This window comes from Sinohyriopsis cumingii, chromosome 2 (assembly GCF_028554795.1).
Source record: "Sinohyriopsis cumingii isolate HCF-2022 chromosome 2, ASM2855479v2, whole genome shotgun sequence".
In the NCBI taxonomy this organism is placed as follows: domain Eukaryota; kingdom Metazoa; phylum Mollusca; class Bivalvia; order Unionida; family Unionidae; genus Sinohyriopsis; species Sinohyriopsis cumingii.
Window position 1 is genome coordinate 114,045,665 of NC_142962.1, and position 15,040 is coordinate 114,060,704.

A 15,040-nucleotide genomic window follows, 5' to 3' on the forward strand; every position below is an offset into this window, starting at 1 on the left:
GTCTACGCAGAGTTGCCAAAATGTGCACGATATATATTTGCTATAGTTATTTATTAGTTTGTCTCTAATAACAGATTAGCAATAGCGACTAATTTGTTGATGGAATACACCTTATAATTAATCCATTTTCACCTCAGCAACTATTGCCATTAAAATGTATATATTTTAGTCCCACCCACCCACACCCTTTCCCTCACTTTTGTAGGTATCAAATTAATGTTCTTTTCAAGACCAAAATATTGTAAGGGTATTTTCGAATTTCGATTATGTATGTAGTTTCTGTGCAGTGGCTTGCGTTCGGATTTTTTTTAATAAATACTGTCCTATAAGTCTATCTTGTGTTCAATAAATTGTGTGTAGTTTTGTTTTTTCCCATATAAACTGTGGCTGTCATATGATCAACGTATGTTAAGGTCGATGATTTGAACTAAGCGAAATGTTATACATTCTGAACAGTAAAGCTAAACTTTAGTAAATGGTATTTTCATATGCAGAGCTTCGGGCATAAATAAAAAAAAGGTCAGTGTCGATGCAAGTCCGCAAAAACCACGAGATTCACACACTTTGCAAAATATTAGCAAATTTGGTCGGTCTGCAGTGCATCACGTGTCAAGACCTTGCCTCTGGTGATCGATGATTCTATAAAACCGTATTGACGTGGCCCTTGTTTCCTGAAACCTCTCAAGTACATCGTCAAATTAAAACTTCGCGAATACGAAATTTAGGAATTAAAAGTGTATACATTTACAACTAAATAATTATTTACCGTCTCGTCTGTTATTTTTACAGCTGACTAAAAAAACAACGTTGTCAAATGCATCATGGGTAAGGTAATGTAAAATTTTAATTCTTAGGAGGACAGCAATTGAAAATTGAAATGATTGATCATGTTTCACTAGATTTCTTACAAGACTGCAAAGTTATCTTTCAAATAAAAATGTGTCTGTCATAAATGTGGTAACATGTACATGAAATTGATGACAAGGAAAGAAGTTGGAAATGAATACATAACTACTTGAAATAATCACTATCCGTGGTTGGGGATGGAGTTGAGATTCGATTTTGAGATATTCGTGCTCAATCTGTAAACGACAAACGTTTTAAAGAGGGAGCTCGATCATTCAGTCCCATTATTTACAAAGCATAGGTTTAAATCCTACCATCTCACCCCGTGTGTGGTGGTTTGCGTCCATGTTGCCAAAAATACTGACATAGCCGTTATTCATTTGTCCGATAAATCTTTGACTGGTAAAATCACACGCTACATTTGCAGTGACTGCCATCATATGGTCAGTTCATATTATAGAAACATTTTGATAATGTGAAATTGTAAATTGGTATTAGGTGATGTCGGGCACGAATGAATGTTCCTAATCAATTAAGTAAAGTGAAATTCATTGACTACCGACCATGCTATACGGTGGTAAAGCAGGCTACAAACAGGACTTTACACGGGGCTTTATACATGCCATATCATGGTGAAGCAGGCTATAACCATGGCTTCATAAGGGGCTTTATAATGCCATATCATGGTGAAGCAGGCTATAAACAGGACTTTACACGGAGCTGTATACATGCCATATCATGGTGAAGCAGGCTATAACCATGACTTCATAAGGGGCTTTATAATGCCATATCATGGTGAAGCAGGCTATAAACAGGACTTTGCACGGGGCTTTACACATGCCATATCGTGGTGATGCAGGCTATAAACAGGACTTTACATGGGGCTTTATACATGCTATATTATGGTGAAGCAGGCTGTAAACAGGACTTTATACGGGACTTTATACAAGCCATATAATAGTGAAGCAGACTATAAAGAGGACTTTATACAGAGCATTTTACATGCCGTATTATGGCAAAGCAGGCTTTTAGATAGGGACATGTACGGGGCTTTATACATGCCATATCAAATTAAAACAGGCCATAAATAGGGCTTTCTACAGGCCATGTCAAGTTAAAACAGGCTATAAATAGGGCTTTATACAGGGCTTTATACATGCAATATTGAGGTGAAGCAGACTCTTAAACAGGACCTTACATGGGGCTTTATACCTGCCATATGATGGTAAAGCAGAATCTAAACAGGACTTTATAATGTGTTTTGTACGTGCCATACCTGAGTTAATTAGGCTTTAAACATTGATTTATACGATGCTTTATACATGTCATATTATAGTAATAACAGGACTGTAAACCGGACCTTATACATGCCACATCTTGGCAAAAAAAGGCTTTACAAAGGAAATTATAGGGGCTTTCATCTTCGTTAGATTCTGATATGTTAAGCTATCTACACCTTGACTGATCGATCCGATGTTCCACTACTTTATAGTATGTACATCGCATTGTACATCGGTCGAAATGGTGGAGGCAATATATTTCAAAAGGATACTTTGTAAGTCAGTCTGATTACGTACCAGAGAGAAGCTATTACAGGTGCATTTGAAGAAAAAGATGCAACGAAAACAACAATCTTTGAAAAATTAACAAATAATTTATTTCTATGGAAAAACACTATAAAAATGACAAAAAAATAAGAACTTACGGTTTTAAGAATCAAATCCAAAACTACTCCAGGACTTTATACGGAGTTTTATTCGTGCCATATAATGGCAAAGCAGGTTCTTAAACACGACTTTATACCGGGTTATATACATACAATACTGAGGTGAATCATACTCTTAAACAGGACCTTACATGGGGCTTATACATGCCATATGATGGTAAAGCAGACTCTAAACAGGAGTTTATGCCATATCCACGAATTAAATTTTAGAAATACTAATAATGAAATGTTCTAACTAATTAAAGTTCGAGTCCCGACAAAAAAAAATCCAAAATGGAAGGCGATGACTATACTGTAAGTAGTATTGGGGGCGCTCACCAGGTATTATGTACTTTTGAGAGAGTGACGTATGTAAGGTGAAGTTGTTTGCATTTAAAACATGCACAGTGGAGAGAATGTTGGCATACCCCTATGCTACTTTAATGTAATGTGGCTGACATTTCTTTGGATATTGTACTTTTGGAAACTGTACATGATCTAAGCACATTGTCAGCTAAAATGACTGCTCCCTTGTGCTAAACATATCAGCCTAAATTAGTCTAAAGTACACTATCCGCAGCAGCTATTAAAATAGGGAAAACGAATTTTGCCAGACTAAAAAATTGTCTCTTCTGAAAGTACAATGAATGAATTACCAAATATATAAAATGTAAAAAATGTTATCGATTCTTTTTTATACAATTTACCTCTGAAGTTCAGTAAGTAAAAATGACCAAGTGGAGCTATCACTTTTTTGAAAGGTGCATATCTGGAGTAAGGCCAAGCTGTATACTCCATAACCCATATTACACCCATCAATCATACACCAAAATAAAGGGAATTCAGCTATACGTAAGATATGTAAGGTCTTTTTAAATAGCCAGTATAACCAGTGAGGAAAGCCGGGGAAATTCTTTTTCCTTAAAATCCTATGCAAAATACGAAACTGTAGTGCGCCACCATTATGCTGTTATGTCTACAGTTTTTTGCTGATGCACAAACAATATTTCAGTGTTTGAATTTCCGAATAATATTTAAATAAATGTCTTTCTTAAGGAATTCTGTATGCCACTAAAATATTTCCAGGAAAATTAATTAATCTTTTAGAATCCAAAAAATTTGAATAAAAATTAAAATGTAACTCCAAACTGGTCACAAACAAACACGTTCCAGTGTAAAATCCCAACCGCCTAATTTCTCTATAAACAAAGGTTATACAGTAACTTGAGACGCAAAAGAAACAAATTCAGGATGAGGGTCACGTGATCACATTCTAGACTAGTTTAGAAGGTATCTACAAGTCTCATGGCACGTAGTCCAGTATAGCCTCGATTTCACTATTATCATTCACACATTAAAAATGAATTAAAAAAGTTGTTTCCTTGGTTCTCAATCAAGTCCAGGAACTAGGTCAACATAAGTTACAAAGTTCGGTGTTTCAACTAACAATCAGGTCAAACTATGTTTCTGGAAAATATCAAATTCCTAGTAAACAAAATTGCATTACTTTGACATATAATAAAATTAAAACAAAATGATTTTAAAACTTACAAACAATTAAATTAAATCAAATTTAAATCAAATCATACATACGTAACAGTACAAACACGAACCGGCGGTGGAAACTTGCTTATTTACGAGATCCATTCCAGCTGCGTGCTCCCTTGTTTTGATCGAGTAAGAACAGTGCTGAAATCTGAACAACTTGATTTTGATTGGATGCAGTTAACATATTTGAAGCACTGAAATATCGTATCTATCCGATAACATTTTAGATCAGTTAATATATCTGAACCTTAGCTAGCGAAGATGAGCTACATACAGGATCTTTCGGATAGTAGATATATACACACTATACTACTGCGGTATGGACTCTTTATAAGGCCCCGTCTAAAGTCTACCGTGCCAAGCGTGGATTTGTGGGGGGTTTTTTTAACAATTAATTCCACAAGTTCTTCAGTACATGAATATTTTCTTTATTTAGAAAAGAATTTAGGCTTTGAAAGACTGCACCAAACTAAGAAAATAAATTATATTAAACGGATTTATTTCTTTTCAATGTATCGTGGCTACTTCCGTTTCTCGGGTTAGTGTTAGAATCGTTCAAAAAACAGGTGTAACAAAGCATACCTATATTTTTACCTACAGGCATTCTTAAGTAACACATTTACTGCGTACAACAAATATTTTTTTTCTAATTTATTCGTATGTGTCCCTTTACGAAAACTAAAATTTTACGAATCTAGTAAAAAGATAACAATAGATTCTTTCATATAAGCACCCCGTAAAGACAGACAGGACAACAACAACAAAATATTTAAAAAATGGAAAAATGACGCTAGTAGCATATCGGGACCATATAATAATATCGCGAATATAAAGATGCAGAACGAAAAGAAAACCTTAATCTTATCGTCATTTATACTTCCCTCAGTATAGGATTATGTGATATAATAATTTAAGTATAATGACTACAGCTTTGCAATCAGAAAATTGTCATAATCATCATCTAGATTTCCATCCATAGAGGATTATCTGATGTAATGATTTAAATATAATGACTAACTTGGTTACAGTCAGAAAATTAAGGTTTTTTCTTAAAGCACGAAAAGAAATACTATTAACTAAAATGTAGGCACAATATAGGACAGAAAGATATAAAGAGTGTACACGAATATCTTCTTACCAAACTCTGGCAACGTTTACATATACATATATAGATAGATGATAGATAATGTGTCTTACATCGAGGGTGCAATAAGTAATTACACACACACACACACACACACACAGAGTATTATTGAAGGTAAAATATAAAAAGTGTTGTTGGCATGGTTATTTCAAGAGCCATATGCAAGTTCCGTTATTTTACACCAGCGCCATCAATTTTCATATTAATGTAAATAGATAAACAATTTGGACAAACAATTAAAAATATATATATAAAAACAAAAACAAAACTGTAAAATATTATTTGTTCTTCACTCTTGATTACTTTAATTGCTTTAACATTACTGTATTTTCATATCCGTTTCTTTACTTAGGGAGACCAGTCATTTACAGTTACCTGCTCCTGACTACTCATCAAAACCGTGTAATGGAAGCGATTTTTCATGAAAAAGTATAAACATAGCTTCTTAATACTAATGAAGTCGTTTTGAAAAGCTTCATAAACTTACTCTATATGTCCAAATTTGTATGAAGCGTTAGTTGTATGCATTTGTTTAGGACATAGGTTAATCATAGTCTTAAAAAGAGATGAAGGGTTGGTGTACGTTTGGGATGTCCCTAGTCCTACAATGTAAGACGTTTCAAACGTTATTTATGTTTTAGTGCTCGACGCCCAAAACGTAAGTATCAAGGACGAGGGCTTAAATTGTAGGGCTAGGATGTCCCTAAAGAAATTTTGTGAGAAATTAATCAAGGCATACTGTGAATAGCAGTGCAGATATAAAGAATATTAGTGATATTGAAAATTGATTTTGCATGTACAATATGAACAGTTTTTGAATTGCTGCAGTTGACCAGTGCTTCACTGGAGTTGCCTGAGCTCAGGGTTAGACCAACAAGTTAAATTAGTTGGTCTTCCTGATGGTCTACATTAGTATTCTTGAGGGAACCATATGTTAAAGGACCTCAAAGTCAACGTTAAGGCTAGGTCTGCACAGCTGCCAAACCGAAATTGGTTACCACTATATGTGCATAGCATTCGCCTGCCCTCCCGTTTGTTTGTACCCCGCTAACGTTTTTTAAAAACAAAAATGATCAAGAATATAACAAACGCACAAAACTTAGTAATTTCATTGATTTAGAATTTTCAACCTGTCGCCAAGGGGTCTCTAACTTTGTTGATGTGATGTTGTTTCAAAACAGTTGGAAGCTCTCAGTGTAAATGAGCGGACAGATTGCTCAGTGCACTTTTCTGGTGTCTAGATCAGTCCATTTCAGCAAAAATTGTCATCTGCTGATGCATCCAATATTTGCAATGGCTAGTTTGATATTTCTAAAACCACTTGAGCAAATAAGGAGGTACACATTAGTCCTAAAATGTAAGACATCAACCCTGATGTTTATGTTTTGGGGGTTGAGGTCTTACTACCCAAATAATGGCGCTGTTTAGCATGTTCTGATGTCAGTTAACATTGGAATGATAAGTCGAAGTTTCAGGAATTTTTCACACAATTGGGCAGCCCATATTGGCCCTTTTCTACATATTAAAGTCATAATGTTTTAGTCAGACTTTACTTACTCTGATGTCTTTTTTTCTAATAAATTCAAATTCTAACAGAAGCAAATGGACATGTTTTCAAGTTCTGTTGGTATAGGCTTCATTGATCTGGATTGAAATTTATGAAGTTATTTTTTTGTTGCTAAATGCTGTTTATCATGTTTTTTTTTTAGAAATAGGATTCAATATGCTTGCAGTTACAGTATTTTCAGTATAGTCAGGGATATTTAACCATTGTCATTGGTGTTATTTTATTAACCTAGCCATCAGATGCAGTGGACTTCTTGCTGTTATCACTTCTATACTGTTCCCTTGCAGCAAGAGGGGTCATTATGTGCCCAGCATTGCCTCAATGCCCTCCTTCAGGGTCAATATTTCAGTCCAACGGACCTGGCTGACATTGCCAGCCAGCTAGATGAGCAGGAGAGACAACAGATGGCAGAGGCAGGACTGCAGTCAGAGGCGTACAGGCGATTTTTAGAGGTATTTAGTATTTTCTGCACAAAGTTCTAGATCCTATTGGCATTTTGCCTCTTAAGCCTGACAGTACTCATCTGGTCCCTGAGATATTTAGCCTGTTAAAAGTCAGTTATGTCCCTCCTAACATTATATGATGGATTTTCTACTGGTCATCTTATTTGCATTAAAAACAATGCGTAGAAGTCAGCAAAAGTGAAAGTAATCAAACTTCATCGACATGGATGTGGATCCAGGGAAAGTGCATAATATCCACTGTCCCTGTATGGCAGGGCACATTTTAACTTCTTTTATGTAATAGAAAATGAAAAGAAAGAAATAAGAAGTTGATAAAAGAATGAAAATAGAGATCCTCATTTCAGTGCAAGATGTAAGTGACATCTGTCCCCAACCATGTGATATTTTGCATCCACAGAAATGGGTAAACAACCTCTTGACATGTAACATGCAAGGTACTCGTATCTTCTCTCCTAACAATTTAGAAGTAAAAACACATGTGAAGTAGCATAAACATTAAGAAGAAGAGGGAGACAGTAAAATAAAACAAAAACTGCTGCGAGATCATGTCCATGTGGACTTGCATACACAATAAGATTAGTTAAGTTTATAACTGAACTCTGTCTTTTGAATGTCTGTTTAAAGGGCTGTGGATGAAACATTTAGATTTAGTTCAAAAAATTAAAATAGTAGCAATGACCAGACTGTGTATGTGCACAATGGAGTGTTCTTGTCTTTTTATCTTTTTTCCTATTTAACCCATTTTATCCTGTTTACCAATTTTAACCACAGTGCCTGATTCCTGAGAAGCAATTCTAAATACATTCTGGAAAAACAGAGCATCATACTGCAGCAGCAGCAGAAATTCTGATGACCTTCACTATGTTTACTAAAAATGTTGTAACATTGTTATTTCCTTTTTAAAGTATATAAAACTATGTATCTCTGAAAAGGTAATAAAATTAGCAACACAGTGATAGGTGTTTTTTGTTTTTTTTATAATTTACCAATGTACATGCTCACAATTGTATTTTGAAATATGATTTGAAAGAAGAAAAAAACAAATTAAAACCTTACCATGATGTTCAGTGAATCTTTTGTTCATGAAGATGAATTAAATGCTCCTAATAGTATGTGAATAAAATAAAGATAATTCTGTTTCTGTTATTTTGGTCCAGATTTGAAGTTTCTAGCACTGTTAGTTCAAAAGGTATAATAATTTTACTAAACAAAATGCCTGGAACAATTTGTTTACTTCACATTTTAAAACATGTACTTTAGCGTGCAGTTTCTCATGAAAATTTATCACAAATTATCCTAGAAATCTTTCAGAAAGATAAAGGTAATTAATGTGTACAATTTTTGTGCAAATTTTGAAGTCCACATCATCACTATGTCAGTAATAACAATATTACTTTAATTTAAATTGTGGTTGTAACCAAGGTGAAAAATCATCCCAGACCTGTTCCTCGTGAAAGCCATCAAAGTCAGCTTCATTCTCTGAATCACTGTCAAAAAGTGCATGAGGCCATGCATCATCTCTTTCATCAACTTGATTCAATTCTAACCCATCATTTAAGCCAGTATTATATTATCATCAGAATCCAAATCGTCAACTTCAGTGTCACTACCCTCGCTATCAACATCTATGTTTGCATCTGAATTGTCGTCCATCATTTCATTGATTGATTTTCAAGCCAACAGTTTCCTTTCTAACCATGTTTTTAAAAAAAAAAAATTCACTGTGCATGCATTTTTTAACTGTTTCCTGTGTTGGTGAAGAAGTACACAAATATTTGTGATGTATAACACATGTTTCTAGAGACACTACACACATATGTAGTAGAGTACGACTGTAGTCGTATTTAGGATAAAATGGGATGCTATGACAATAATCGTATTAAGATAGAATGAGGTATTATGACCATAGTCCTATTCAGGATAAAATTGGTTAAAATTTGGTATTTTGAGTCTTCTCTCTCTCTCTCTCTCTCTTTCTATATATATATATATATATATATATATATATATATATATATATATATATATATATATATATATGCACACACACACATGCACACAGAGGTCATAGGTTCAAACCCTGGCCGAGTCATACCAAAGATTTTTAAAATTGGACTGGCAGCTGCCTCACTTGGTGCTCAGCATTAAGAGGTTAGTGCTAGGACTGGTTGGCCTGGTATAAGGATAATGTGACTGGGTGGAACATGAAGCTACATGTCTCTGGCATGATGCCCCAGCACTAGGCATCAGTATCAACTGCCAAACTGCAGACATAGCAATTTGACTAAAAAATTTAAGCAATTTTAAAAATCTAAATCACACACACACACACACACACACACACACACATACATAGAGATGTCCTGAGATTCCATACAGTTTAGAAAATTTGTCTTCATTAGTGGATTCTGAATGTAAGTGACATAACATGCACCATCTAATGTCAAAACTAAAGCAATTGCTACATGTCACATTCTATGAAAATTTCATTACAATTCACACTGAGAATTTAGTCTTTTTGGAGTCAGTGTTTAGCCCTTTGAATCAGAATGATTTTTTTGCCAACCTTGATGATTTTTACCATATACTTTCTCAATACCTACCAGTAAGTATTCATGTACATAGATCTGTATTAAATGCTTGCAATTGGATCATCATTTTTTCTGGTTATAATTTTGGAAAGGCTTAGCTGCATTCTTTGGTAAGAAGTATCTACTGTAGACCGTTTAATTCATACAGAAAACAGGAAATAATCCCCACAGCAAGGCAATCTATATTGTCTTAGATTTTTTTCTTCCTGTTTGTCCACTAGAAATGTTTGAATTTTATGACAGTTTTACATTTTGCACAATCCTTCCTGTAGTATTTACACACATTTTCTTTGAAATAATGTAGATTGTGTTTTTTGCAAACTAAAATATTCTATAAGTTGTTGTCTCACTTGAATGGTGGTAGATTTGGGAAAATCTGCTTTAGTCACTCTGATTGATGGAAGGTTATTAGGTTTTTCATTAATGTTTAATGTATATTTGGAAATCCTGGAGAGAGTGTTATAACAGTGGCACATGGTCTGATTTCACTTTTAGTTTCTTCTCAAAAGATATTTCTTTGTAACATATTCAATCTTTGAATTATAAAGGATAGTCATGCTTTTGCAAGTAAAGCATTGTTACCAACTGATGTCTTCATTTTCTGAGCAAATTTGTTTTATTTGTATTCCAAGTCCCTAGGATATTGCACACTTCATAGCTGAATGACTTGATTGAATATGGAGATTTTAATGTTTGTCAGTGGGTTTGATATTGGTTTCTTTTGATGTAGCCCCTCTCTAGCAATGTCATGGTGCCCATTTTTGCTGAAGAATACACATCTCTGCTTGAATTCTTAAGTATATTGAATTTACTAGCCTGTAAAATTCCATGAATTCTTCAAGTCCATGGATCTATACACTCCAGATATTGTCAACAAATTGCCAGTATGCATTTGTTAGTTGTTTTCATTGCTGAAACAGTTCATCTACCCATTCTCCCATGTATGTACTTGCATAATTTTTCATTTCTAGGTATGATCGAATGACTGTGCCTTCAGTTTGCAAGTACTGTTTTTTGGCAACCATAAAATTATTCTTTGCAAAACTGTATTTAGCATATCTAAGAGTAAATATGTAGGGACCCTTTTACAAGTAGGGAACTCTGTAGGGACTCCTTTTTACAAGATTCCTATGCTGATCTTTGTTTACACACTTGCTCTTTTTCAACAAATTTTGCCAACTTCTCAGTTGCATGGTTTCTCCTTTTAGCAATTATTTTCTGATAAATCTTAGGAATGGCTTGTCATTACATATATGTTTGTGAGCTTTTGGTATGGTCCTGCATCTGCCATGCATCTGTTAACAATTCCTGTATTCATCTTCTAAACCGCCAGGCCCGTTCTGAGCAAATTTGGCACAGAGCATCATGATATGAAGAGCTTTCAAATCTATACAGTTGGTGCTAGTATGCTTCAAATATAGTCACTGTTAGTAAAATTGGAAAAGTAACTGTTACTAAAACTTTAAAAATTGTAAAATAACATCTTATACAAAGCTGAATAGAAGTTGACCAAACTTGACAGAAATCTTTCTGGCATGAAGATCTTTCAAGCTTATACAAATGATACTGATCTGCCATCAAATATGGCAGCCATTACTAAAAACAACAAAATTCAAATGACTTTTTCCCCAAACTTCTTAACAGAATTGTATATTTAAATGAAATTATCTTGGCATGAAAACCTCCTAATTTTGTTTAAAAATGATGCCAATCCCCTGTGTATCAAATGTTACTAAACAGAAAGACATTTCAATATCTACACAAATGTTTAACAGAATTTGATAAAATTTGACTGAAGGCATCCTTGTGAAGAGGACTTTGAATTTGTATAACTTATGCTTATCTGCATTTAGATATGGCCACCATTACTAAAAATAGAAAAACCTTTAAAAATGGCTGCTTTTCGAAAACTGCTTAACAGATTTTGACAAAATTTGACAGCATTCTGGCAATGAAGGCTGATGACAACTGACAATTAGATTTGTCCAATGTTACTAAAAATTGAAAAAAGCTTAAAACTACTTCCCCCAAACCACTGAATACCATAAAGCATCCTGCCATGAAGACATGAATTTTGCAATGATGCCAATCTGCCATCAATCAAATATGGCCATTGTTTTAAAAGAAATAGACGAATCTTGATGAAACTCTTTGTTATAGAAATTTGAATAAACTTGGTAGAAATCATCTTGGTATGGACACCTTTCAGATTTGCAGAAGAAATACCATAATACGATAAGGAATGACTACCGGTACCTTGATTGTACTGACTTAAATATCTGGTTTCAACTGCAAACTTCAAATAGCCAGATCTGCTGTTATATAATGCAGATATGGACACGATTACTAAAAATGAAATAAATCTAAGGGGCTCATTCTTAAAAACCTCAAACTGAATTTAACCAAATTTTACAGAAAGCGTCTTGGCATAGAGAGCTTTCAATTTTGTACAAATGATGCTGATCTGCATCAGATATGGCTGCCATTACTGAAAATAGAAAAACCTTTAAACTCTTCTTCACAATAAAAACACTCAAGAGAATTTAACCAAATTCAGCAGAATGCATCCTCTTTAAAGTTTATCAAAATGATGCCAATCTGCCATCAAATATAGCCACTGTAACTAAAACTGAAATCCTTGCAATGACTTCAAAAAGAACAAGTAGGAGAATTTGGCCAATTGTAATGGAAACATCCCAGCATAGAGGCCTTTCAGTATTGAAGAAATGATGCTGATGTGCCATCATGAATGTATGAAAAATAAGAAACATTGAAACAGTTGTTTTTATAATGTGTGCAATCAATGGCTTTGGAAGAAATTTCTTCAGAAAACGTGATACTGATCAAGATTTTTTGTTTTACACTTGGCAGATGTAAGGCAGGTGAGCAATATCAGACCCACTTGGGCATTTTTTTTACCTACTGGGTTTTAATAGAAACTTTGTTAGCATGGTTTAGCAAAATCCATGTGATGTAAACAAAAGAAATTTGGTATGCATGTTTATATGCCTATATGAATGACCTAATAGCAATTTTTGCAATTTTATAGTTCAGATCTACTTTTGAAGCGAAAACAATTCCTTTGCAACTTACTCAACTGGTTTAACTTCAGGGTCTTGATAACAGTCATAGATGACGTATGTAAAGGTTTAAGTTAAAGTTTTTTATTTTGCTTTTATTTCCTTCAGTCATCAATGGGTTCTGTTTATAACTGGAATGTTTCATTATTAAACAAAGTTAATTATTTTGGTGGCATACTCATCTTGTTAACCTTGGGTTCATAGATATGCAAGAAAAGTTCAAATAGAATTAGATTTCAATGTATCCTGTGAGCATGGGATCAACATGCAGTCCATCCGTAGTGTTGCAGATGTCAAAACATAACAGCCTTGGTGTATCTATGATGACAGATATTGATAACAAATCAAAATTTGTTCGAGATGGGAAACATATATATCAATCAGTTAGTAATTGAATAATACAAAATCTTGTTGATACAAGATCATGAGCTAAAAAATATATGTTATTCACATGACTTGAAAGAGAAATAAAATCTTTCCAATTACAGATATACCGTAATACTTGCTGTGTTGTTTGCAGTTGGACTAGACTCATAAGCATGTATATGCAGTAGGTTTAAATTTGACACCAGTACCTTGACTCAAGATGATCTTTTTCGTTTTTCAGCAACCATCCAGTAATTATGATGATAGTGGCTTTTTCTCTGTCCAGGTGATAGATAAAGCCGTTAGAGTTTGGGCCTTAGAGTTGGTGCCATACAACTCAAAGAATCCAGTAGCCAGATTTGCAAGACAGGATCCTACGTATGTTTAAAGATACAGTTTAAAGTCTTTCTGGGTTTGTTAGTGGTTCAGAAGGTTTGAATTGAACCAGGTTTCTGAAGGCGCTAAAAATATACAATGACTCCTGGATAATGTGCCAGTTTATTACAGTATAAAACCCCATTATATAATCACCCCTCCTCCCTCACTTCTTGAAAATGCTAGTACCATTTGTACACCTTATTCAGATTTAAGTGCAACCCACAACAACTACCATATTTGCTGGCCTATAAGACGGTACTTTTTTTTCCAGAAAATCTTACCTTCTTCTTATACTTCAAATCGATTTATGTATGGGTTTTGTCATCTGAATCGCTGTTGTATGTTCATAATTTTCCATGTGAAAAAATTATTCAAAAATATGAAAAATAATGTGTACAAAATTATTTCATTTTGGGAATGAGATCATGTATGAAAAAATATAGGACCCCACATTGAGAAAGATTTTAAACAATTACATGATTGGCAGTACTAAAAATTAATGTACATCAGATGTAATTGTGCTAAAGCAGCATGCATTTGTAATATATGTTGTTGGTAATATACGTTGTTTAAATTTGATACATGTGCATTAGAATTGACAAGTTAGAAGATGAATAAACATGACAAATTCCATCACAGTTTTCTCATTGCACCTCATGATCAAATAAAAAATATGCCCATTATGAGAGAGGGAGAGGCTGTACTGTTCACTTACTTGATGGCTGATCTTACTCATTGTACAAAAGTGCAGTACCAGATTTCATTAATACCACTAGGTAAGCAATTCCTTCTAGTTTTAGTTATCACTTCCATTGTCCAAGAATCACATGGCTTTGTGTGGTATTTACATGCTAATTAAATATGCTACAGCTGTAGTCAGATTTTCAAAGCTAACACCTGTTTGAGGTCAAGATTCGGCAGGCCAGATCAGATTAATGAGGTTACCAATAGGGAAATGTGGCTACCCATGGGTATTATGTATACGGTACCTTATAATGAATGGAAATGCCAGGTGGTTACTTGTGTAAATTTCTCAACCAGCGACATCTTTTGAACTTGCCAATAGGACTGACATCAATTTGAAGTATCATAAAGCATGAGCAAAGATAAAAAAAACAATAGCTGCCTAAGTACATGTACAGGAAAAGTACATGTACTCAAAAAAAAAAAATCTGATTTGTTGGGAGTGGAGGGATTGTTGTACTTGCCAAGAAAATTAGTATGCGAAATGATCATTCTTGGGATTTAACCTAAGAGAAGTCTATATGGATATGATTGTTTTGAATATTTAAACCCTGAAGGAGTATGGTATGTACTTAATTTTTTATATTTACTATTTAATTTGTTAATG

The 15,040-nt window shown here is 34.1% G+C and overlaps 1 protein-coding gene across 2 annotated transcripts in view; it reads left to right on the plus strand.

The window, feature by feature from the left end:
• The first annotated feature begins 5,619 nt into the window (after positions 1–5,619).
• Positions 5,620–15,040, plus strand: part of LOC149805633 (ataxin-3-like) — a 47,404-nt gene continuing 37,983 nt past the window's right edge. For both annotated transcript variants that reach the window (XM_089950272.1, XM_089950273.1), the window contains exons 1-3: positions 5,620–5,672; positions 7,098–7,262; positions 13,553–13,689. In XM_089950272.1, coding sequence (XP_089806398.1) covers positions 5,649–5,672; positions 7,098–7,262; positions 13,553–13,689 — 326 coding nt within the window. In that variant the 5' untranslated portion in view covers positions 5,620–5,648. The remainder of the gene's footprint in view (positions 5,673–7,097; positions 7,263–13,552; positions 13,690–15,040) is intronic.